This window comes from Ailuropoda melanoleuca, chromosome 13 (genome assembly GCF_002007445.2).
Source record: "Ailuropoda melanoleuca isolate Jingjing chromosome 13, ASM200744v2, whole genome shotgun sequence".
NCBI lineage: Eukaryota > Metazoa > Chordata > Mammalia > Carnivora > Ursidae > Ailuropoda > Ailuropoda melanoleuca.
Genome location: NC_048230.1, coordinates 21,299,736 through 21,325,935, shown reverse-complemented (window position 1 = coordinate 21,325,935; position 26,200 = coordinate 21,299,736). Strand labels below are relative to the sequence as shown.

General features: G+C 48.4%; 1 protein-coding gene across 1 annotated transcript in view; it reads right to left on the bottom strand.

Moving 5' to 3' along the window:
- The window catches only part of FAM117A (family with sequence similarity 117 member A), a 42,847-nt gene extending 17,084 nt beyond the window's left edge, over window positions 1-25,763 (bottom strand). Inside the window, 4 exon segments of the mRNA XM_034641168.1 lie at window positions 1,003-1,172; window positions 25,554-25,633; window positions 25,635-25,705; window positions 25,707-25,763. Of these exon segments, the coding sequence (XP_034497059.1) occupies window positions 1,003-1,172; window positions 25,554-25,633; window positions 25,635-25,705; window positions 25,707-25,748 (363 nt within the window). The 5' untranslated portion in view covers window positions 25,749-25,763.
- Window positions 25,764-26,200: the final 437 nt, after the last annotated feature.

Genomic DNA, 26,200 nt, shown 5'->3' with positions numbered 1-26,200 from the left:
GAACAGGAACGGGTTTAAACTGTATCAAAAGGGACAAGACTAGACTCTGAACAACTGCTAAGAATGTTGAAGTCCTGAATCAGATTAAGAAGTATCTTTGTATGGGGGTGCCTGGCCGGCTCAGTTGGCTGAGCGTCCAACTCTTGATTTTGGCTCAGGTCGTGATCTCAGGGTCGTGAGATCCAGCCCCAAGTTGGGCTCCATGCTCAGCAGGGAGTCTGCTTGGAATTCTCTCTCTCCCTCTGTCCCTCCCCACCCCTGCGCACAAGGTCTCTCCCCCCTCTCTAAAATAAGTAAATAAATCTAAAAAAAAAAAAAGAATATCTTCGTATAATTTCACATAGGAGACGACTCCTTGCTCAGGTGAACACGATCTTATTCAAAAACCAACCAATGGGCTGGGTGGTCTGCAGAGATTCTTTCCAACTTTAGGATTCTTATTGAAAAGACTGCAGGGAAGAAAAATACTGACAGAGGGGACCTGGGCTCCAAAGGACTCGAACAGGCCCAGTGGACTCTCATGGGCTGCTGGCTAGGGCTCGAGTCTTCATTATCGGAGAGCTTTCCACTCCTACTGCTCTAGTGGGATCTATCTGGGCTCAACACACTTTTTGGCCCCCTCTCCCAGTTGTCTGGGAGTGCAAACTCGGTTGAATGTTGGCCTGCTTAATTTTAGAAAGGTAAATCTCATTTTTGAAAACCTAGAAGAGATTCCAAAGTCAACTCTTGCTTACCCACACACGAATACTCAAAGCTAGACTGGAAAACCCAGATTGACTTCTCTCTTCCACCAGCCAGGTGGAATGCAAACTCGTTTTCACGAAAGTTTACAGAGAAAACTAAGCTGGTAAATATCAGATGCTAAAAAGCCACATGGCGAAGATGTACGGCCAAAACCCAGGACAGATCATTTCAGTGACTGAGAGTTTGGAGAGTAGACCAAAGGTCTCTCAGCCATCTCCCTCCCCCCATCCTTATCCCCTTAGGAGAGCGCGTCATTACCTGGGTGGCCTTGTCATTGGTACAGCAGGTGAAGGCCCCATCGGCATCTCGTGGCCACTGGCCCAGAAGGTAGGAGCTGAGGATGGTGTCCAGGGAGAATGTACGCCGGACCTGGGGTGGCTGAGGCCTACACACTGACTTTTCTGGGGCCACGGAGCATGGGACGCTGGCTGGAAGAGAGCACAGCCCACACACCTTGACATCAGCATGGTGGAAGGAGACGAGGTAACCAACCTTCTGTCTCCTAGGAAAGCCTCACCTGATGGCCACATCTTCACTTGTATCCACCTCCCTCCTAAAAGATTCTTTGAAGCGGCCCATAAAAGCAAATATAGTCTGACCAGAGCTTTCCTGACTTGACCAGCTGGCCTTTATCACTGGAAACAATTTACATCATTTTACTTTAGACAAGGGGTTATTTTATACATGTCTTCTATCTTTTTCCTGTTCCTAATGGACTATGAGCTCTGAACTCCTAAGTCTCGGACTGAGTTCCCGATAGCAGGGCTGTTTCCCACCATTAACGAGGGAACTCTAAGGGGCCCCAAACCAATCTTTTATCCCCTGCCCTGCCTCTCTCCAGCACCTACTGCAGGGCTCCTAAGCACTGCACAAATTCTACCCAATTAACTGAAGGACTCTTGATATTTCCTTCATGACTGGTTAGCTCAGGGAACCTAGGTGACTGAGACAAAGAGAACAATAGAACTCCTTTCAACCATCCAGGATGGACAAATCCAGCTTAGGAAAATCAGTCTTTTGGTTCCCTCCTCTGTCTCTGACTTCTGGCTAAATGGGACAAAAACAAAGCAATTATAAATCCATCCATTTAATTTTTACCTTGGTTAAAGCTTTTTGGGAGAAGATAAAAATTGAGACTGTTGATAAGATGTTAAGGGTTCTGGAATCATCTGTAAGTTTCAGTCATCTGGGTTGGCCCTGCTTTCCACAGCCACATTCAAAACATTCTACTATCTTAAGATCTGTACAGGCTCTTTCCTTCAAACAGAGCAAAACGTTTTCACATCTGTAGTAATCCCTAGATAATTCGTGTGTGCATTAAGCATAGCAAAAGGAACTGGGGATCGTAGGTATAAATAAACTTGAAGAGCTTTATATTAAAAAGACACCAAGAGGCTGGCAGTTCCTCAAGAAGTTAAACATAAAATTTCCATATGATCCAGCAACTGCACTTCTAGGTAAATATACAAAAGAACCGAAAGCGGGGTCTCGCGCACTCATGTTCATAGCAGCGCTATTCTCAACAACCGAAAGGTAGAAGCAACCAAATGTCCATCGACAGATGAATGGATAAACCAAATGTGGTGTACACATGCGATGGGTCATCAGCCTCAAAGAGGGATGAAATTCCGATACATTCTACAACACAACAGAACTTCAAAACACTCTACGAAGTGAAATAAAGCAGACCCAAAAGGACAAATATTGTATGAGCCCACTTCTATGAGGCAAACTCATAGAGGCTACCAGGGACTTAGAAGGGAATGGGGAGTTATTACTTATGGGCACAGAGTTTCTGCTTGGCATGATGATAATGTTCCAGAGATGGATGGTGGGAATGGTTACACAATATCGTGAATGTACTTAATGCCACTGAATTATGAACTTCAAATGGTTAAATGGTAAAAATCTATGTTCAGCATTTACCGTGATAGAAAAGGAGACACTAACAACACTGTATATTCTCCAAATCCATTTATGTATTTACACACATTTTGACATAGCTGTAATCAATGTGAAATATACATTATGTCTGCTTTGTTCTACCCATTTCATATATCCATTTCCAAGTATCAACAATCTATGTACTTGTCATTTCCAATGACTGCATAATATCCCACCAGGCTGGTACACAGTTGTCTGCTTAGCTGTTCCCTATTATTGGGCATTCAAGGGGTTTCCCTGCCCATGATCTGTATATCACAGATGTTACTGCATGGATAACTTTCAGTCTGTTTTTATCTAATTCCTGGCATATTTCTGAGTCCTCTCCCTCAGCTACCATATGCGCTCATTTAAAACAAAAGAAAATGACACACTGTAAAAATAGTAAGCGTGAATTGCAGAAAAGTCAGGAAATACATAAACAAAAAGAAAAACCTCAAATCTCAATATCCAGAGATAATCACTGATAATACTATGAGAGATATATCCTTGTCAGCCTGACTGTTATATGTACGCTTTAAAATAAAAAATGGGATCATATTGTATATAATGTCTCGTAATATGTTTTCACCTTATACCATAAACACTTTTCTAAATAATATATATTGACCTACAAGATATCCTTTTAAAAGATTTTAACATTTCTGTTAAAACCCATCAAAGGCTCATTTTTGAAGACGGCAGCCAAAGGCCTCATGTTCTGGTCCCACTTACCTTTCCTGTACATTTCACTCCTCTTCAAGGTCTCTATGTCCTGGACAAGCTGTACCGTGAACCATTTCCCACCCATGTCCTGTGCCTTCCCTCCTCTGAGGTTTTGCAAAGGTGCGCAGAGTTGAAATCTGCCCCATGCATCCGGGCCAGCCTGACCGCCTCCATCACCACAAAGCCTTCTGGATTCCCTGGAAGAATTTTCTGATTTTCCCCAGCACTTTGTACTCTTCTAGTACTTAGAATCCTCTCTCTTGGATTATGGGTATTTTAACTCCTAGATAATAAACAACCTGTGGCCAAGGACTGTCTCTAATTTGTCTTTGTACCCCACACAGTGCCAAGAACATAGGGCTGGTGATTGGCAGATGCCTAAGTATTCGTATAAAATCAAAAAATCGTTACTCCAAGGGAACATCTGCTCTAATTATATCATGGATTTGAAGTTTGTCTGCCTTGCATATTCATGCTCAACCCCCTTCCCATGAGTAAAGCCCCCAGGGCTGCCTGGCTCTTCCTTTCTCTGGCTCAGGAAGGCCTGGCCTCTCTCTTCTCCTCCTTGTGCCTTGTTACCCAGTAAATCAGGGATAGGCACGCTGGGTTCAAGCCCCAACTTCGTCTCCCACACTAGCATGTCAACCACTCCTCCTATTCTGGGTGTCAGATCAAAAGGTAGCAATCCAGATATTTTGGGGAGGTTTTGACGCATGCTGGCAGGCAGGTCAGACACAACACTGCTGCCCTGTGGGCCTCTGAAACCGTCTAGGAGAGGCCAGGGATGAGGCAGGCGGCAGCCCCAGAAAGCAAATCTATGGGATTAGGTGACAGAGCAGCGGAGAGGCAGGTGGGAAGCAGATGAGCAAGAGGTTGGCATAAAGGCCAGAACACAGTGATCCTGACAGCTGCTTCATCGCTGTGCGAAAAAGGGCCACGACTCCTGGGCGGGAAAGCAGCGAGGAGGAGGAATCACTGGGAACAACCTTGCCCAGCCCTTCCAACAGAAACGGCTGCAAAAGCGTCCTGGAGACTTCTCTTTTACTGAGACCATAAGGGCTCTCTGGTATTTATATAGAACTTTTCAGGTTTGCCCCATCTGCACAGTCCTTTCATGTGGGTCTTTACTTTCCTGTCAGGCCCAAAAGGGGCTCAGGGGGACTGTAAGGGAACTGAGGCCCATAAAGGGCCAGTCTCAGACTGGACTCGGTAGCCGACGAGGTCCGAGACGGTCCCACGCCTAAACCCAAGCATCTTTCCTCCTCAATCACACCATGCGGGCTCCCAGCCCTTCGGCATCAGGAGTACCTTCTGAGGTTGCAGGGGACACCTGCCTAGACACCTGCAGGAAGGACCATCATTTTAGCTCCTTTTCGGGGAAGGGAGTCTTTTGATGGCAGGCATTGCCCAGGTGTCTGTACTGACTTTCTGTTTTTCAGGTGGGTTGGGTTGGGGTTTTTTTGAAGTCTTTGAAACCTTGGGATTCTACTGTCTCCCAGGGACCATTTAAACCACACCCATTTGGTATCAGTTTGCATTACCCCTTAAATCCCACCCCACTCATGAGCTACAGTAGGAATCCAATCTCAAGGGCAGCAAGCAGAGATGGGACCGACTCCCAGTACTCCTGGGCTGAGGGAGGCCCCAGAATCCTGGGATTTGGTGTGAGACTCCAACCACCCACTTTGGTCAACTCTACATGCTTTCTGGCTACCTTTGACCAAAGTGATTCACAAGGACTCTGAGGGTGTCATGGGTCCTGACTTGCTCTTCCATATACAAAACAAAAATAACACAATTAAAAAAAAAGGGGGGGAAGAAAACAAGACAGGGGCAGGAGGCAGGGGATAGGAATGGAGAGAAATTGAGCACCCCAATCCAGAACCAGTGGCCCAAGGCCCTCCTCTCTGCCACACCTGCAAGGATCTCACTGCATCGACGTCAAACTTGGAGGCCTTGCCTCAGTTTCTTTTCCTTCAAGGAGACAGCTGCGCCTCAGCCTTATTTCTAGAGTGACCACATCCTGCCGCTGGCACAGCTCCTACCAGTCACAAGGTGACAGAATCACCTTCTGTCTCAGAGACCTCAGCAAGTCCCCATTTCCCCTCCCCAACCCCTAATTCTTGGCACGTCCCAATACCTTTGAAGAGAGGTAAAATGCCATGGTTCCACCATGCCCAGAAAATGAGGGGGGCACTTTCTGAAAAATTAGATTTCGATAGGAAACGAAAACTTACCACTTATTTCAAAAACATCACCCTAAGTGGTTTGGTGAGCACCTGGTAATGTGAGCGCCGAAACCAATGAAGGGCTAAACCAACGTGTCAAGTTCCCCCCAACAGCAACACAAACCAAAGCTAGAATCAGACAGTGACGGGTTTTGTGCCATCCTCCAACGGGCAACAGGCTGGAGCAGTGTGGCCCCCGAACATCCAGAAGAGGCACAGAGGTGAGGGACCCAGTTCTGACCGAGGCTCTACCTTCCTCCAGATGGGACCGTAGCCAACCCAACCTCCCTGGGCCTGCTCTCCCATCTGGCAAGCGGGAGCTCCATCCCAGCCTACGGTGCTTCCTAGGGATGCTCTAAAGACCAAAAGGTGAGATGCAAAACTGCTTTAAAGTCTTCACTAGACAGATGAGGTTGAACCAGTTAATGTCACTTAATCCCTCCCACCTCCACAATTCTTTGGGGCAGAAGGTGGGGTAAAAGAGCCTAGAAAAAGATTCAGCCCAGAAAAGACACACAGAATGAGTTCCAGCCACACTGTCCCTTGGGAAGGTGCAACTAGCGGCAAAGCCTTGACTGGTAACAGCCCAACCCAGCACGGACCCCACCTTGAGGAAATGGTGGAGAGGCTGCTTGCGTTTGCCTGTGCTGCCACGAGGGCCCTAGCTCAGATGGGAATGTCCCCGAAGAAATCTCACAAGCGAGCGTAGTTGAAATAGGAGCTCATGAGCTTCTCCCTCATGGATATACCGGAAAGATCTGGGGATTGGGTTCTGCCCTGCCATTGTGTGATTATGGTCAACGAAGAAGCATTGAGAAGTCACAACGGTTGCTTGTGGTTGGAAGCTGAACTGGTTTCATTTCTGGAAAGTACCCCTCTCAGATTTGGGAAACTGGAGGGAGGGCAAGAGGACAATCGGCTCCCCTATCTGAGAAAGGACGCCCATAACATGACGGGCCATGACAAAGCAGCAGGTTGCCGGGGCACCGGCTGGGTGCCCGTGGGAGGGTGGAGTGTCCTGTTTACAGCGCGGTGGGGTATTATCGGCCCATCGCATGCAGCAGCCTCCACAGCCCAACCACCTGGCGAAGCACCCTGGCATGGGGCCAGGCCATTTCACCACGCAGCTGAGCAGTGGCGGATGCCTGGGTTCTTGGGCAAGAGCAAAGGGAAAAAAACAAAACAAAACAGCACACACCGGAGATAAGAAGCCTTAGGTGCTATCTTCCAGAGCCACTTGGTTCTGTTTCCCAACTGCTGCATTTGTATGGCTGCGGGGACAGGGGTTCTGAGTGCAGAGGGCCAGCGGTCGGGGGTCTATCCGTTGGGAGAAGAGTCCATAGGGCAGAGAGCAAAGAGCAGACAAGACACGGGACCAAGAGAGGCCAAGAGGGGCCTGGCACACCACCATGGACTGACTGATTCCTCTGTTGGGCAGATTTTGAGCGCCCACGCCGAGCCAAGTCTATAAGCATGGGTGATACGGGAAGAGGAGCCCATGAAGCTGCCGACAAGGGTGAAATGTGCAAGGCCGCTCCAATGCCTAAAGGCCAGGCTACCAGACACAAGCCCCGGGAGTCTCCCCAGCCAGTGCCACTTCAGAAGGACCACCAAACCATCTCTGCGGTTCCCTCCCATCCCTGGCTAGAAATCAGCTCAGGCCCGAGCACGCCAGCAAACCCCCACCCCAGGAACCCAAAGGAGGACGATGACAGCACTCAGAAGAAGGGCAGGAGGGGGTCAGGGGAAGGCAGCAGAGGATACAGGAAGTGAGGCTTCTGTGGCTACCTTTCTTAGCTTGGCCAGAGATAGAGTGTAGGGTGGAGGTTTGGCGGCTTACAAGGAGAAAGCAGCCGCTGGCCAAAGGGTCCCAGCTGGGCATCTGGGGGGGGGGGCACGTCACTCACGTTACCACATTTGAAGCCATGGAGAAGCCTGGGAAATGAAACAAGGCTCCTCTCCCCCAACCTCCACGAGGCCTAGTAATCCTAAAATACCCAAGAAGGACTGCAGAAGGCAGAAAGACAGCCGATGAGATCATACGCGTGGCCCAAACTCAACAACTAGCTAGTCTAACAAATGAGCTACATGTCACTTTCTCATGTCATTGGGCTTTGAAGCATTATTAGCACTAGCCTTCCACGTCTCCTCTTAAAGAAAGATAGCTCACAGTAACAGAAGCTGTGCCTTTACTGGAGGAAATAAGAAAATGCAGATGAGCAAAAACTGAAAAATAAGAACTGTGCACATCCCCGGTCTAGAGATCGCCGCCTGTCCACATCCTTCCTGATCTCTCCCCATGCATGCAGGTACGCACGTCTTTTTAATAAAATGAGATCCTATTATTCGTGTTTTTCTACAATCTGCTAATTTCTATCACTGATCTTCCTTCAGAAAAAGGAGCAGGCAGGGGTGGGGCAGACTAGGAAACTGAGGCCTGGCACAAGGCTGGCCATCTAGGGAGCAGGCCCTGCCTTGTCCACCCCCAACCCCCCCACCCCGCCCAGCTGTGACGTAGTGCTTCTGCTGGGGGCGGGGAGGGAGGGGGATATGTTAATCTGGAGAGGAGCAAAGTAAACCAGGGAATCAGAATTTCTAAACATTTCCCCAATAACAGATTGGCAGTAAGGAGGGGAAGTTCCTTCTAGCAGCTTGACAGGGATTCTTTTTCCATTTCAGTCCGTATGTTGGGATTAAACACTGCAGGCGGGCAGTCTTCTGAGCAACCTGTGGTCCGGCGCTGTTGAACCGCTTCACTCAGGGACGTGTGGGTTTTGGAGGGAAGTTGTGGTCAAACTGAAATCCCCAATATGACTGCCGAAGAGTTAGAAGCCCTCCTTGGAAAGCCCAAGGAGACCCCATCATCCATCCCAGCTGGGAAAATTAAACCTGGGGCTTTAAACACTTTCAACACCAAGCAGATAGCTCATTTCAGTTGCAACAGGGAGAAGCTACAGAAACTGGAGTTAGAAAGAAAGAAGGAAAGAAGAGGAACATCACATTTCCCTGACCAAGGAGGCTTACCTAAAGAGAGAAGAGTGATGATAGTTGTATATGCATGAAAAACTACTCAGCCAGACCCTCAATTAATTCCTAATTCCATGGTTAAGTGTGCATTTCTGGCTGTGTGTCTGACTTCCCAGCACGCAGACCCCATCTATGGGAAGCTGGAGAGAAGGGCCAGGAGAAACCCATCTAGAGAGGTCACTGTGGGGAAAAAATAGAGAATACGTCGACTCTTTGTATCAGTAAGAAGGAAAAGGGTGATCCCAAGTGTGCGCGCACACGTGTGTGTGTCAAGAGCAGGCAGCAGTTACTTAGACGGTTGTTCAATCCTCAAGAAGCTGCAGTTAGAAGAAAAGGAAGTGGTGTGAACTTTTCACCTTTTATCTGAATTCTCTAAAGAGTTCTGTAGGATTTCAACATTCTTCAAACAAAACAAAATACTCGCAGTTAGGGATTGGAGCATGCTTTCCTTGGGGAGCCACTTGGCCTCTGCAAGAACTGCATAAAAAGCACAGAGCCTAGCCCTCTCCGTCTTAAAAAAAAATCCCCACCCATGCGTATTTGAGAGTGACGAATCTCTGGGTGGCCTATAAACTCAGAGGACAGACATAAACCCTTCAGGATCTCCACTTCTCCCAGCGGTCTGCTTCCTATCAAGTCAAGAAGAAATCACGACCTCCAGCCAGCTCTCAGGTAGTCTTGTGAGATAAGCAAGGGAGAGAAAGAGCCAGCGATCGAGGAGGGTTCGTCTACGATAAACCCTGTAAGGGGACACCTGTGAATGAAACTCGCCGACTTCTGCTCAGAAGGTGTGCACCCTCTACTCTCCTGAACTCGTCTATGGAAGAGGACGCAGAGCTTCCGAGGGGTCACAGGTGGGGGCCTGTGACGCGCCCATGTAAAGAGGTGAACTGATTTCTCCAGTGCCACAGAGCAAACCGAGATGCAGATCTTTTCTCCCCAAAAGACTTGTGAGAACAGAATCCCCACCCCTGTGTTCCACTGTCAGACTCAACCGTCACGACCGCCTGGCTGCTTTGGTTCAGGAACGAGTCCAAGGTGGAAGGGTTCTAGTCCCTTCCCTTGCTAGGAAACATACCTGGGTCTCAGGAACACCGTTTTACCCATCTTGGGGGGGGTTGAGGGGGAGAAGAAGACACTTAAAAAATGAGAAATTCCTTTTCTAATGAGGAGGGTGGAAACTGTGTGAAAGAAAAGGAAATGAGAACAGAATTACACATAACTCCCAAATAGTCAAAATAATTTCTGCTTTGTGAACCAACTAGGACTTATTTTTAGCTCCATCCAGCCTGCCTTCCCCTGACCTGAAGCAAACTGCCAGATAGCAACAGATGTGTAAGCAACTATTACTCAATTTAATATCAATACCAAGTCATACAAAATACCTAGTCTTTGACATAATTTGATTAACCCCGTTTTGTTGCCTTCCCCCCCCCACCTATGATTTCAAAACCCAAAGAAAACAATTTTGATTCCTCTTTTGAACTTCTCATGTCCATACTCACATCCGTAAGTGCTAATTCAGAACTAGCTTTATGCAACTACCAAAGTAATCTCTTAGTCAGGAAGAGTCATCACTGAGTTCCACACCACTGGAAGAAACATTGCAGGGAACAGAATATTTAAATAATGCCAAAGTATCACCCCATAAACCACTTATTAAAAGAATAATGTATTTTTACAATGGGAAATCTGGTGGTCACCACCTCAGTGATCACGTTTAACCATTACTAACAATGGACACTCTGACCTAATATACCTCCTTAAATGATATAAGGTACACAACTTCAGCCGTGAAACGTTCTTGCTAGAAATGTTTTACCAGAATCAAAATCAGGCCCCAGACCTAACTTTCCATTTGCAGGAAATACAGGGGATAGAGGAACAAGTTAAATGCTGCCATGAAAAAACAGCCAGAAAAATCCAGAATGTGGGACAGCTAGAAGGCAGAACTGGTCCACACTTTTCAAAGTCATCAAAAACCAAAAGCCAAAAACATGAGTGGAAGGGGAATTCTAGATAAACTTTTTAAAAAGACATAACTGGCGTGCCTGGGTGGCTCAGCTGGTTAAGCGTCTGCCTTCGGCTCAGGTCGCGATCTCAGGGTCCTGGGATTGAGCCCCGCATCTGGGTCCATGCTGGGCAGGGAGCCTGCTTCTCCCTCTCCCTCTGCCACTCCCCGTCTTGTGCTCTCTCGCTCTCTCAAATAAATAAATAAAATCTTTGAAAAAAATAAATAAAAATAAAAAGATATAACCAAATGAGAGTCTTTATTGGATTCTGGCTCAAAGACAAAAACAAGGGGCACCTGGCTGTCTCAGTCGGTAGAGCATGCAACATCTGATCTCAGGGTTGTAAGCTCCAGCCCCATGCTGGGTGTTGAGATTGCTTAAAAAAATGAAAATCTGGGGCGCCTGGGTGGCTCAGTTGTTAAGTGTCTGCCTTTGGCTCAGGTCATGATCCTAGGGTCCTGGGATCAAGTCCCATGTCCAGCTCCCTGCTTGGTGAGCCTGCTTCTCCCTCTCCCTCTGCCTGCCGCTCCCCCTGCTTGTGCTCTCTCTCTGTGTCAAATAAATAAATAAATAAATAAATAAATAAATAAATAAAAATAAAATCTAAAAAACAAAAACAAAAAGCTTAAAAAAATGAAAATCTTAAAAACAAAACAAACCCCCCAAAAAGAGCAATCAGAGGGGAAATTTGAAAATGGACTGGATACTAGATGATATGGGATTATAGATAATTTGTTTAGGGTAATAACGGTACCATGATTATGTAGAAGAATGGCCTTATTCTCAGGAGATACCATTGTGGTTAAGGGCAAAAAGGGTCATGATATTTGCAATTTATTTTCAAATAGCTCAAAACAAATAAAACACGCAAATGGATGCACATTATAAGTCTAGACACACACATGTGTAATACCCAGAAGGAGAGAAGAGAGATTTGACAATTGCAGCAAAAAGTTATCGGTGAGTCTAGGTGAAATATAAAGGGGTGTGCATTGTGCTTACAACTTTTCTGTAGGTTTGAAATTCTTCCAAAATAAAGTTGTGGGAGAGAGAAGAAAAGAACTGGCTTGATTTGGAAAGACGGAAATTCAATTCACTCCTCAGCAAGGATCTGAACCCTCTAGCGTTTCAATCTTGGCAGGTTGTAGTCAAATTCAACTGGGTCACTGCCCTGGACTTCTAATTTGGGGAAAGGGAAGGTGGGCAGGAAGAAACGAAACAGTGAACGAAGCTTAATCTGAGGCAAGGAATTGAAAGATGTAAATCAGGACAAAGTAGAATAAAGATACCGAATGAAGGAGGTGATGTTAAATTAAGAAAGGTCACGTCATCCTGGGAGCAAGACCAAGACTGTGGGTGGAATGAAAGGGCTCCTACAGGTCCAGAAACACAGCTGGAACTGGACAGAACCTCAGCTGTGCCCAGTGAAGTTAGCTCTGGGCATCCATTTGCCATTATTGCTCTACCACAGGGATGCAGAAACCAGTGAGATCTCACGAAAGATGGGTAAACATGGCTGACAGGAAGGTAGGTAGGTCGCCGGGAACTGTGAAAGGACTTAGAATTTATCAGTTTTCTTCTGTGTGGATGCAAAAATGAAAGGAAGGAAACAGACTTTAGTTAGATTAGGAGAGGGTTCAGCTAGATAAAAGGAAGACCTTCTTGCTGATCCCAATCGGATGAGGAAGACTATGTGGAGTCTGCCCCTGAACAGCTCTGGGGAGAGAGAATGACATGCCCCCAGGTGTCTCAGTGCCCCCCCACCCCTGCCAGAAGGCAAGGAAGTGCAGCAGAAGAGTTTGAGCCTCCTTTAGTTCTAGAATTCCCCAACTCTTACTAGAGGGTCCATAAGAGATGGCCACTAACCAATTGAGCTAAATGGAAAGCTCGGGGCCCATGCTATTATGAAAGCTCAGGGCCCATGCTATTACCTGGAGCGAGATAAGTTCAGTGGGAAGGCAGGGGAGGCACAAATTCAAAAGCAGATTTGCCTTACTTAGGCTGATCAGACAGCTGTGCCATGGTCTCCCAGACCAAGCAGGAGGGTATAAACAGCGCTCAATTTACCTGTGGCTAGCCACAGGCAGAAGGGCTGATCACATGACTGGGCAAGCAGACATCAGAGCTCAGAGGGCAGGTTTGCTCACTGGCTACACCTCACTAGGTTGGAACCTGTCAGGCTCTCTGCTCTTAACACTGACTCAGGTTCATTTTGCTTGGGGCTGAGGGGTGGGGAAAGGGGCTCATGAGAAGCAATTGCTCAATTATTTAGGACCAGGAAGTTACGGTCACAGGATCGGCTTTGCCTTCAGGGTCTAAAATCCTATTAGGGTCACTCTGCCCAACCCTGGCCGCCTTGTAAAGCTGCATGGACCATGCTGTCCCACTTGCAGAAAGCCTTCTCTGGTTACTTCCATCTCCTTCTGCAAGTTCTACTGTGTCCCTGGCTGCAAAGGGGAGACACCCAAGAGTCTGCTATATCCCACCTAGTGGTTCCCTACCTGGCCTCCGACATCCTGGACCTGATCCAGCCTGACCTCAAAATCCCAGGCAAATTCCCAGGCCGTCACCCTACCGGTGGAAAAAGCCCAAAGCATGCCCAGCAGCATTGCGGGGCAGCCCCTTCGCTGCAGCCCTGATCTTGCCAGTTGTTCGATCTCCTAAGGGAGGCTCAAAGGTTATGCAGTGCCTCCAGGGTAAACCACGTCCCAAAAGCAAGATCAGACGGCCCTTCCAGAAACAGCCTTGAAAGGTATGACATTGGGAAGGTTTTTCCTACCATCAGTGTACTCCCGAGACTGCTGAGCAGAAGGACGCCTTGTCGGGTCACCTCTCCCCATGTGCTTCCAGAGGCAGAGGTGGACAGGATCACATGCATCACTGGAGGGTAAGTCACACCCCCCCCCCACAAAGTACATGAAGAGCTGTGTCTGCTCTTAAATCAAGGGCTCAACAGCACTAGTATCTTCTTTTATAAGTCAGGCAAGGAAAAAGTTAGCCTCCTGAAACAAACGAGAATTTGATCCAGGAAAACAGTTTGGGATGGTCATTACCAAGACATCCTATCTATACGTCTAAGAACCGGAAGGCAAAGGCTCCGTTGCTGCCGTCCCGTCTACGAAGACAGCTTTGGTCATTTGTACACCTCCATATTGCACACGACCCACTGGGAATCGAGGGGCAGCCTTTCCTCCTCCTCCTGCATCTTGTTCTGCCCCTGGATATCATCCATCCGGCACTTACGTTGGGGTAAGACAGAGCCAGAAGAACCAGAGAATCATGACGATAGCCCTATATAACATGATAACTGCCTAAAGATAAGCACTTTAAGTATATATAAGCTGGGGTAATAATATAGTAAATGCTCACGGGTCTCTTTCACATAACTGGCTGGAGCCCATGGAAAAAAAAATCCTTTGAAGCCAACTTAACCACAATCTCATGGCTCTAGGGTGGCTGCCGGGAGGCACTGCAGATAAGGGACACATGCTTAAACTAAAGACTTTCAAAATTATTCTGTTCAGAAGCAGAGTCAGCCTCATTCACTTAACCCTAATTCTGGCAGCTGGGGGGAAGTATCAGTAAGCAAAACTGTCAGGAACGATTCAAGCGCCTTCCAGGAGCACAGAGAGATGTAGGACATGTGGTCTGGTGTTAGAGAAGAGCGGCCAGGAAACCAAGAGCAGAGTCTGAAGCTCTCCCTTCGCCAGCATAACAGGACAAGGAGATCCCTCCCTGGGCCCCGTGCTTAGTAGTCTTCCCTGACGGACAGCGAGTCCTCCCTCCGTGTACGTGTACGTGTACGAAGTTGTAACTCCCGTCCCCCTGGTAAGGCGTGCCGCACGCAACCACACAAACGTCCTCCCTCGGGGTCCTATACCTCCGCAAACGGACTGATGCACAGCCGAGCAAGCTGTCTGGCCTGGGCCCACATGTTGGCCTGGCTCTCTACACCGAAACTGACTGCTTTTTACCCGTCGATCTCGGACATAAAAACTCGAACTGGAACTACCCCATGGCTCGGACACCAGAGGCTTCTGATCTCATGCTCTTGAAGAAAACGTGGAGAGTGAAGAGCTGAGTAAGAGCGTTTCTTAGAATAAGGAAGCAGCTGTCCCAAGAAGGTACCTGGACATCCTGAGGGTGCTTGGCGTGCTTCGGCAGACTGCGGCTCGCCTGCCGACCCCCTGCTGGGTCAGTGTGGGGCACGCCCGGGGCACGGGCACACCGCAGCAGGTCCCCGATCGTTCCTGGCATCTGATGCCCACCCCCCCACGGTCCAGCTCAGGGAGTCAGGACCAGCCACAGTCTAGTCTCCTGAGAGGTGGCCTACCACAGTGGTCAGTACCTGGGCCCAAATCCTGCCTCGGCCCCAGTGTGCTACGTGAACTCGGGTCACTTGACTTCTCTGGGCTTCAGTTTTGCTGTCTGTTAAATGGGGAGAATAAGAGACGTTATAAGAGGAAGAGAAGAGAACTGGCACTCTCAAGAACTCCTGGTACTGTCAAGTCAGCCGAGCATGTACTCATTTTTTAAACGTTTATTTGGAAGTAATTTCAAACTTCCGGACACAAGCACAAGAGCAGTAGAGAGGACATCCGTAGAACCTTTACCCAGATTTGCCTTCGGGCAAACATTAGCTCCACCTGCTTTGTCATTTGCTTTCTTTCACGGGCACTTCTTCAGACGCATGCTCACACTCGGCACCTACATGCTCACTCACACTCAAGACACACACTCACATTCAGATACACACACGTACCGCCCTTTGTTGGGTTTCTGTGTGGTGTTCCATTTGAAAACAAAGACGTACCAGAGGGTGGGAGGTTCGAGATGAAATGCAAACAAAGGGGGGGCCTTGCTACTTAGTGATGGCCCCACTGCTCCTCTCCCTCCTCCGTGCCACCAAGGCAGACAGCTAGTGTTCGGGGGCCCTGGCTTAGGGATGAACCATTCCATGGACAGGGACCAGAAAAAATACTTGATACGGAAGAAGAAAGCTGGTTACTTTTTTCTTTAAACAACAAAAACCACAAAAAAACAACAACAAAGCATTGATATGAACCATGGAAATAGCTTTATTATACAGAATTGTTTTTTATAATGTTCAGTATAATGGGATTCGACCTTATGAAGTTGAGAAGTAACAGGCAAAGAAAGGATGCACATAAGCATATGGTTATCAGGACATTCAAGAATTCTATACAAAATCTGATTTCTTAAGAGAGGTAAGTGGGTAAGAGCTGCCTGGAACCCTCTCAGGAGGGCTAGGTAACCTCTGTGAAGCACACCAATTTCTCCATGATACCAAGTCCCTGGATGGAGCTCTCTCCTGAGTTCAAGACCCCACCAGTCCCCTTTACCGGGCACACACTTGTCTCATGAAGGCATTATCATGTATCACAATGACTCTACTCCCACTTAACCTAAAGCTAGGAGGAGGAGACACACTCAAAACAGAGCATGGCAGGGAGGGTGGGAGTGGTTTGCATCCGGGGGTTCCCTACATGGAAGATAAGCTGTCATCATGATGCCAGGCCACCTGAACCGACCCCCCATCAGAGGAATGCACCACCCACATTTATTCCCAGGTGCTCTCTGGGGTTCCACAGTCACACATAAGAAAGACACCCTTTCCTATAAGCTCCAGCTTAGAGGTATCTTCCTGACATGGCTCTAAGCCCAGTAACCATGACCATGACTCCACAAAAGCAGGAAAACCATGCCTGCCTTCTGGGCCTAGCTGTCCCTGGTGAACTTCGCATTCTACCTGGGAATTGTGTATCTGAAACCAGTGGGAGGTGCTCAAAAGCCACCACCGTATCACACAATGTCACAACCGTCACCTTCCAATTAGCCACACCGAGTGAACAGTCACTTACGGGGTGCTGAAGAAACAACAGACTTCGTGGCAGCCCATTTTCCTTTCCAATTTTCTTTTGGTCAACTGAACAGATGAATTTTTGCTCCTGAAATACAGGCATACAAGCAGAAGGGAAACACGGGCTGGGCGTGGGCTGGGCAGGCAGCAGAGAGGATGCCAACTTGGGAGGAAATTCACAATGGATTCACCACACGTATGTGGGAAGAGCCCTGGGATCAGGAGCAAAAGGGCCTTATAGTCACATGGTCTTGGGCAAGTCACTTCCTTTCTAGGTCTCATTTAACTTATCTGCAAAACAAGTCAAGGCCACCTGCACCTGCACGACTGTCAGGAGGATGAAAGAGAAACATTCTAGAGTACCGACCAGGAGCAACAGAGAGCTAAATGAATGGGACACACTGTCAAAACTAAAGCTCTCTATCTGCTCAACTTCCCTGAAAAACACAAAAATTTGTTAGGATCCCCAGGCTCTTTCTTTCCACGGAAGCAGCTGTTTTTGCCCTCTCCTGTGAACACACAACTACCCAGGCTCGCGGTTCCAGAGAGAGTCCAAGCGCTAGTCTCGGCAGTAAGAGGCAGAAGAATGGGTGTGACTCGCACTGCCTTCTTCCCAATCTCTGCATCGGACTACGTAATACTGCGACAGCTCTCTGGCTGCATCCCCTCGGTCTCGCCAAATGCCATCCAGCCCCACCCTCAACCCCGGTTTGTCATATCTGATGGGTATGAGTTACAAAGACAATCCCCAAACAGAGGCCGCGTGGCAAGTTTTCAGCCAGCTTGCAGGTGTGGGGCAGGGAGTGCACGTGTTATCAGCGGTGGTTTTCTCAAAGCGGTATAGGCGATCAAACACGCACCAAGCGGCACAGAAAACTCGTAAAGGGAAGGCAGTGTGTGGGGCAGGGAAGAGGAGAAGGGAGGGCGAGGTAAGAGAAACTGTCTTTCCTTCCTCTCAACTGCAATTTTACTCTGTTCAAAGTTATCCCCAGCTGGGCAGGTTTAGAAAACCATCTGACTAAGGCACCAGGTCCATGGCTGGCAACCTGAACAACAGAGCAACATAGGTTCCATGGATGACAGTGTATGTGTCCAGGGCGAGGGGAATGCTAATGAGCATCTCTTTCCAGTATTTGCCAACTTGCTGGGGGGGGAGGGGGACAGGTGTGGGGAGAGAAGGAGAAACAGGATGGTGCCTGGCTTGGGAAAGGGGGCTTCCAATCTGATCACACCTCTAGATAGAGCCTGAAGCCCCCCTCAGGCCCGTAGACAGTTCTGCTCCCTAGCCTAGAAAAGTCACTAATTCAGATTTCGTTTATCTGCTTCCCTTTGTATACATTAGCACTACTAGGAATTTGGTGTAAATCTACCTTTAGTGAAAGGACACCCAGTACTCATCTCGCTTTCCTTGGCCTGTCACCCATATCCACTTCTAAGCCTAAAGCCAGGTAGTCTGGCTTTTTTTTTTTTTTTAAACAAAATCCTAAATGTTGGCTGTTTCCATGGATCAACCTGGTAAACTAACTGCCCAAGCTCACCCTCTGGCTTTAAGTGTGAGGGCAAGGGAACCTACAGGCCTAGCAATGACATCCATGGAAATGCCACGTCTTTGCCACCAGCTGGGCTTCAAGCCCAATGACCAGGATGAATAGGAGACCAGTGATTTAAAGAGAGAGAGAACACTAACACTTCGGGGGGGGGGGGGGGGGAGGTTGCCTTGGAAGTAGCTGCAGAGGTATTATAAAGGGGGCACAGTGTGTGGGGACCAGAAGTGGGAAAAACCATTTCAAGTGAGACTGGGGGAAGTGTGGCTCACTCTCCCCACCCCTGCTGCCTTTCCAGCAACTGAATCCAACAAGTATTTATTGAGCACGACACTCCCCATCTGCCCTGGCCCTCCCTCTGCAAAAACACTCAAATCTGTTCAAGCTGCAGGGTGAGTTCCATTGCACTTGAACTTGAAACATGAGGTGCCTACCTTTTAAAAAGGCAGGCACACAATTTGCAGCAAGGGCTGAAGGGACTAAAGAGATCTGAGAAAGTGAAGAAACAGCTGACCAGACAGAGCCACACCAATGTCACTTTTGAAACGGAAGGGAAAAAATAAAATAAATAAAAATTTAACCTTAGGGAGAATAATACACTGGCCAACTAAAAGAAAAAAAAAAACAAAAACAAAAAAAACAAACTTACTGGAAATATCCCGGTTAATTCTCCAATTAACCCTACCTACACGAAAGGAATAAATATTCCTTTATTCTATGCCTCCTCCAGCTTGAATTCCGTTTTATTCACTTGTGGACGTGTTAGTCATTTGCTTCTAGAGACCCATGTTTATCCTACCTTTCCCTCTTCAGGAGGTGAGACCTCAGTGCTCTCTAGAATGTTTTCATTGAGGATCAGATGACAGGGGATTCAGGTAACAGAGCCGGGGAGGGACCAGACCTAGGCTTATTAGCATAGTTCTCTCCACGTCGAAAACTCACCCTCCATCCACAGGATAGGGTGCTCAGGGTCTGAGAAGAGGCATCCGGGACTTGCAGCTCTGCCCTGCCGAATACTCTATGAAGCCACATCCAGGCAGCCTTGGAGAAAACTTCACCACCCCTGATCACAGGCCTGCTGCTTCGGATCAACCAAAGCCCTCAGAGGAATCTTCCCAGGCCTCCCCCAACCTCCACCCCTTTTCTTAGGGAGCTGGAAACAAAAACTGCTCCCGTGCAGGCAGTGGTGAGCCAAGGCACTCCATCCATCCCCAATACCAGCTGGCTGGGGCTCGCAAGCAGGGCAGGGTAGGTGTCCAGAGCCCCCACTTCAGTTCCAGGTTCCCCAAGGGCTGGAGCTAAAAGAGTCCCTATTATGAAATATTTTGATAGCATTCTTTTCAGTTCATTAAAGCCACCCTTGATTGGCTGTGGTTTTCTGACACAGTAAAAGTCAACTGAGGCTTATTCGGGGCCTGAGGATAAACATTTAAATGACTCCAAGCTGAGCATGCAGCTTTGTAGTGACCCTGAGGAAAAGCGTGGAGGAGGAGAGCGAAGTGCCAGGAAGAGTTTTTCAAAACCAGGAGGTTTGGTGGGGACCCTGAGCTGGAGGCTTGAGTGTGGGCAGCCAGCTGTAGAGAAACTCCCCCCATCCAGCTGTTCCCAAGAACAACAGCCTGTTCACAAGCTCCACACCGCTGGAGAGGAACTGGAGCACGGATAATTTATAACTTCAAATATAATCCAAAACTCTCTTCTCTCAGAGCCCAGGATTTGTTTTTGACCTAACAATGTGAATAGATTCGCCTCGTGTTTGGTTAATTCATAACCCTGCAAACCAAATAATGGAACCCTCTATGAAGACTCAACTCAGCCCTCAGCCGGGGCAGGGGAAGAGGGTGTCCAGGTTTCTCGCTCATCTTTTGTCTGTTTCCATTCTTCCTGGCCCCTCTTCTATACACCTCAAAGTGGGGTAAAACTTATTAAGCCACAAAGAGATTGTCCACTCCCACTCAACAAACGTGCTGGTGGGCACCTACCTTCACTCTGAACTGGAAAGCAAACACAAGGTTTCCCCTTCCAGCCCCTTGAAAAGGCTCCAAACTGCCTGTAGACTAAGGGTAAGCCCCAGGAAAGCATTGGAGCTGGTGTCAAATAGCATTTGATCACTGTGATAGTGTCAGTAAGACTTCAAAACCAGACCTGTCTCCAGAACATGTCACACCTTAAAGTGTGAATCCTATGGCACAAAGGCTCTATGGGACAGGTATAAAAATCCAGAGGGGAATGCTTGATTTCTTTTCTTTTCTTTTCTTTCTTTTCTTTCTTTCTTTCTTTCTTTCTCCTTCCTTCCTTCCTTCCTTCCTTCCTTCCTTCTTTCTTTCTTTCTTTTTTTAAAGTAATCTCTACTCCCAACGTGGGGCTCGAACTCACAACCTGGAGATGAGAGTTGTGTGCTCTACCAACTGAGCCAGCTGAGCACACGAGGATGCTTGATTTCTAACAGTTCCATTAAGATCAAGGAATACACTGAGTAACATACAGAATTGTTGAATCCTTATGTTGTGCAACTGAAACTAATATAAAACCGTATGTTAATTATGCTTTAATTAAAAAAAGAACAAGATCAAAGAATAATGTGGCGTGGGTGCCCATCACACCATTCAGTATAAACTAGCAAAAAATATGGGTAAAGTGTTCTCTGCTATTAAAGCCCACCAACCACTTCGGCAACACTCACATGGCCACCATAACTGGAAGTTTTGCAATCCTGCCCCAAATTTTCTGGAGATCTATCTATATTTGGAACCAGAGAGAATGATGTCCTTTTACCACCACACCCACTTTTGTTCTCACCCCTCCTCCACTGACCTCAAATGGTTTAAAATATCCTAGCTCTATGTTACACGAGTGGAGAACTTCCCATATATATAATCCTTTGCTACCCAAAACATGGAAGAACACAGGGACCCATGCTCCTTTGGGTACTGATGGGATAAAGCAATTAGGCACTGCGGCCCCCAAATTTCAAGGGTGCTGTCTCTGGTGATAACATTTAAGACAGACTTCAGCAGTATGTTTTGGGGAGCACATGCCTGGGGCAAGCAAAGCTGTCAAAAGCAAGTTAGCAGCATCAGGCTAAGCGGTGTTTAATGCTTCCCAAACAGAAGCTGCCTCAATCACAGAGCGCTCAAGGATGGTTATAGATGTTACAGGATTTTAACTGCACCCCCAGGCTTCATTATAGCAAGATGGCTCCTTGGCATTGAGAAGTCGGACTGCTTCTGGCACTAGGGTCCAGGAGGACCATAATTTGATGAGGGCTTTCTCTCAAGGTCCCTAATAAGAGACCTCCTTTATGTGGTTCCAGACCTATCTAAATACCCATCCCCCAAGGACGAAGTTTTCAAAGCATTGCAAGGAAAGGAGTTTAATAATTACCAATAGCATTGCTAATAACAATGCCGCCTTCTATTCACTGAAACGGCCATCCTGGAGAACCCAATGGATGTTTGAAATAAACCCACCCTACATCCCTGCGGGGAAGGCAGTATTTTAAGGCAGCCACGACTACTGCCAGCTGTCAGTGATCTGTTTGGAAAAATAAAAGGTAGCCAGAAAAATCCCAAACAGGAGATAAACCTTAAGCCATTTCCAACTGTGTTCACTAAGTTGTGGGTGGTTTGGGAGGGGTTATGAGGAGAGGGGGTGCACATTTGCCTAACAGTCAAGCTTTTATGTAAATCCAAATTAGTTTATGTCTACTGAACACATGCCACCTGACAACGCGGTGGGGCGGGGAGGCAGCCTCCATTCACATGTGCTGATCCTCCACAAAGACTGAGAACTGACTGGAAGCTGATGACCCCCCCCTTTTCTTTTCGCCTAAAACATGAGGGGGGATACAGGCTTACTTTTCTTTACTCCCTTATAATTTTCTGAGGAGATGTACACCACACGCAATGAAACGGACCTTTATATAGGAATAATGGTAAGGAACATTGTTTAAGACACGGGTAGGCCAACTTTTTCTGTAGATTGCCATGGTAGTAAATATTTTAAGCTTTGTGGGCCTTATGGTCTCTATCACTACTACTCAACTCTGTCACTGTCGTGCAAGAGGAGTCACAGACAATGCTAAATGAAGAAGCATGGCTGTGTTCCAATAAAACTTTATTTACAAAAGCAGGCAGAGGCCTGGATTTGGCCTGCAGGCCATAATTGCCAACCCTGGGTTTAAGAAGGTTCTGGTGGGCAGAGGAGGTACAGAGGCAACATGTGGTTCCCCCCGCACCCAGCTGACCCCTGTGGGGCTGGTCCACTACAGAGGAATTTGCAATGCTGGATTAAACATTATCTTCATTCTAGAGATATGGAGACAGAGATACTAAACAGGATGTGGACCTGGACCTAAGACTGGAACCCAGAACATTTCACCTCCCAGTCCCGTTTTGTCCATCAATAGTCCCAGAAGAAGAGAAAAGTTAGCAGCCTCCAACTGACGTAAGACACAAATGAGAATTTAATTAAAGGGGGAACGGCCGTAAGAAATGCATCCTGGGTTGCTATTCCCCACAGGTGGAGCTTAGCTTTCTTAGACTTTACCTTCATTTTTCTCACTATTCTCTTTTGCCTTCCACACCCCTAACCCAGGCTCAGAAAAATGAAGCCATTCCTTACTTTATGAAGACATCCCTCATGGATGAATGGCCACAGAAGGTAAATCCTGTTCTTTACACCATCACCTTGTTTTTACAAGGTCTCCTATATCTTGTCAGGAACACAACGGGGTGTGTGGTAGATAGATAACTCCACAGCCCTGAACACTACATCACTTTGGGATGGGAAAGAAACAGTGACGGCACCTAATTGTCCCTGAAACCCAGTCCCAGCTCACATGCCTTTTTAAACAGTTGGGTTCTGGAGCCCTGTTTAGAAAACCTCATTTTAAAAGATGAGGGAATAAAGGTGCAAGAGGAGGCCTTGAAATTCTGAAACCTGCAGTACTGGTTTCAGACCAATATGGGTTTGCTCTTTGAAGCCTGAAAGGCAATGGGTTTTGGCCAACAGTGCTCTCACCTTGGCTGGGTGGAGGGGAAGGCTAACGATAAACGCTGATAGCACCTTCTAGGTGCCCCCGCACGTTGTAACTGTTAACTCAGGATACAGTTATGATTCACCTTCTAACAGATGAGGAAACTGAGGCACAGAAGTTAAGAAACTTCTTCCATGCCACACAGCTACTAAATGGCAGAGCCTGGAATCAAAATTCAAGAATCCTGGCACCCAAAGCCTGGAGGATTCTCTTAAGGGTTTAAGAACGTGAGGCGTTTCCTCCTATCGCAAGTACGCCATGGGCCTAGAGGAAACCACTTCTGCCACTTCTCAAGTCTAAGGAATGGAAACAATCTGAACACACATGGACAGTAAAGTTGACATGCAGAAGACCCGATGTGCTCCCAAACCAAAGGCGAGGTACACTCCCTTAATGTCTGCTCACAAAGAAGTCCACCGGCTCAGACCCCTCTTTCCTTCCATCTTTCCTCTCTCCCGCCTCACTGAAAATCTATAGATAATTCCCCTATATACCAGGTTAGTGCCTCATTAATGCCTAGGGGATACTAAACGGCGGAGGGATAACACATCAGCCCAATTCGTACACAAGAGACCACTCAACTTGCCCTAAATCATCCAACAAGTTATGCAGAACTCTAGCTTCCTATGGTTTTTACCAGGATCTTCGGGCCTCTGGCCCTATAAAAAGGAAGAGGCCATGTAAAGAACTCAGCTATCCAAACCTACACTCTTCTCCATTCCACAGCACCCACCAGTGTTTGTGCCCTTAATGTTAGTTCTATAGTAGACGCAAAATAACTGCTCTTAAAATATGACTGCTGATAGATTTCCAGCTACCGCATAGGCAGGCTTTCCGTTGATTTCTACTAAAAGTGACAAAGGTTCTGATGCTTGCCGTTCTATTAACTTCTCTGGACTCCAAGGAAGTCCAGACAAAACCAACAGGTTTGTAATCTTGTAGTCTGCTTAAAGCTCATGATAGGCATGAGTTTGGGCACTGCTCTGCTCTACACCACCAGATTCTAGGCATACTTTGACTAGTTGGTCACCATCTTGCTACCACATTTGACCAAGTTTCTGTGTTCCAAGATGCAATGTTAACATTTACAGTGAGGTCCAGATAGACTTGGACTTTCTACTTCAGAGACCTTCTTAATCCCATTCCTACCTAGAAAGGCACTGTAGCAACTAAACTTTCAGGAAGGGGGTGTGCAGCAATGAAACCTAGTAATCACAAAAAGCTCAAGAAACTCTGGTGTAGAGAATGTCATTAACCATTAGACAGCGGGGGCCATGACTTTTGTACATTTGGTAGACTCCGAGGCTTTGGAAGTGTACGATGATCTTTTTCACATCTGGTGTGAATCAAATGCAAGCCTCACTTTCAACTTATTGCCAACCTCCTCATGCAAGTAGGTTCCTTTTGCCATTCCTCACTGCCTGCCTTTGTGGGGGATCCATCACAGCTTTGAGTGTGAAAGCAAGGTTAATCTGGCTCCTCCCTAGTTTCCCCACACTCACCACGTCAAGCTGCTATTAAGACACCGTTTCAGGGCTGTTCAGAAAGTGGGGGTATTTGCCACAGTGCACTTGATTGTAGCCCTCACCCCACTGCCACGTTGGCTGGCAATGCCCGGGACTAAACAGCCTTGGTGGGGGTAGGAGAGAAAGGCAGGGGGCAAACTGCCCAGGCCCTATACACCCACGCACACCGTGGTTGGAATGAGACAGCCATATTAAGCAGGTCAATGATCTGGGAACATACAACTGCTGGGCTACACCAAGAGGAATGCAGGGAATCGGAGCGGAGCGTTTGTACCGTAGTAAAAGCCGTTAAACTAACTTATTCCAACCTATTCCAACGGCTCGGAAGAAATCAGCTCCGGGAGGTGGCATAAAAGGAAGTGCACGTGAAGTCGGGGGGGAAAGGAACTCCAGAGCCGTAGAGCGGGATGCTGGGGCCAAACTCAAGTTGGAGAAGTAACACATGGCTCCACGGGGCTCTCCTCCATGCCCCTCCCCCTCCCCGTGCAGATGTCCAGCGCCCACCGGCTCCTCGCTCCAGCGCCAGCCAGCACAGGGCGCCCCCATCACGCGCCACTCACTCCTTCCTCACACCTCCCTGCCACCCCTGCATCTTCCACTCAGCCCCACACGACACCTCTGCCCACTTTTCGGTTACGCCCCCAAAGCCAGCCTCCGTCTGCCATGTCCCTCCCTTCACCTCCCGGCCCCGACTCCCTGCACACTCTGTTCCAGCCGTGGACCCAGCGTTCACCGCTCCTCGCTCTCGCTCCCTCCGCCCTCACAGACTTTGCGCGACCCTTTTTCTCTTCCCTCGCCCCCATCCACTTTCCCCTCAAGCTTCTCCTCGTACCCCTCCTCCCCGTCACGCGCCCCCCTCCCCCAACGGCTCCTCCCCCCGGTACCCGCTCCAGGCCCGGCTCACCTGCGCGGCCACCCCCGTCCCGGCGCTGGTGCGGCTGCTGCAGCTGGAAGGGGACCGTGGCCCTGAGCGGCTGCAGCCCACCGGGGGGAGCCGGCGGGGGCTGGAGGAGAGCAGCCCCGCCGGAGCCCCCCGGCCCCTCCGCGCCCCGGCCCCCCAGGGACCTCCGCCTCTGCCGCCCGCTGCGGCCCCTGCCATCGCCCGCCCGACTGCCTGCCTGCCTCGGCCCCACAGCGAGCCCCACACAGCCCCCCAACCCCCGCTGCGGCTGCTTATCTGCTCTGCGGGGCGGAGACCGGCCCCCTCAGCCCAGAACTCTCATTGGCCTACAGAGCCCCAGACCCCTCCCCTCAACCAATCCGCGGCTTGTTCTTCCCACTCCAGAAGATGATTGGTCGATATGCCTAGCGATCCAACCCAAGGCCCCGCCCTCGTCCCGCCCCCTCCCGCTTTCCTTCATCCGAGTGGGCGCTGATTGGTCTGTCCGGAAGAGGGCTGGTTCTCCGGTGCCGCCAATGAGAAGACGCAGAAAAGGGGAGCGTCACACCCAGTCCCAGGTAGTATGCAAATACACCGTCACGTGACGTCAGGCTAAGCGGGGGTGGGGCCGGGTGTAAGATGGAATCAAGCACTAGTGAAATCTTTATGGG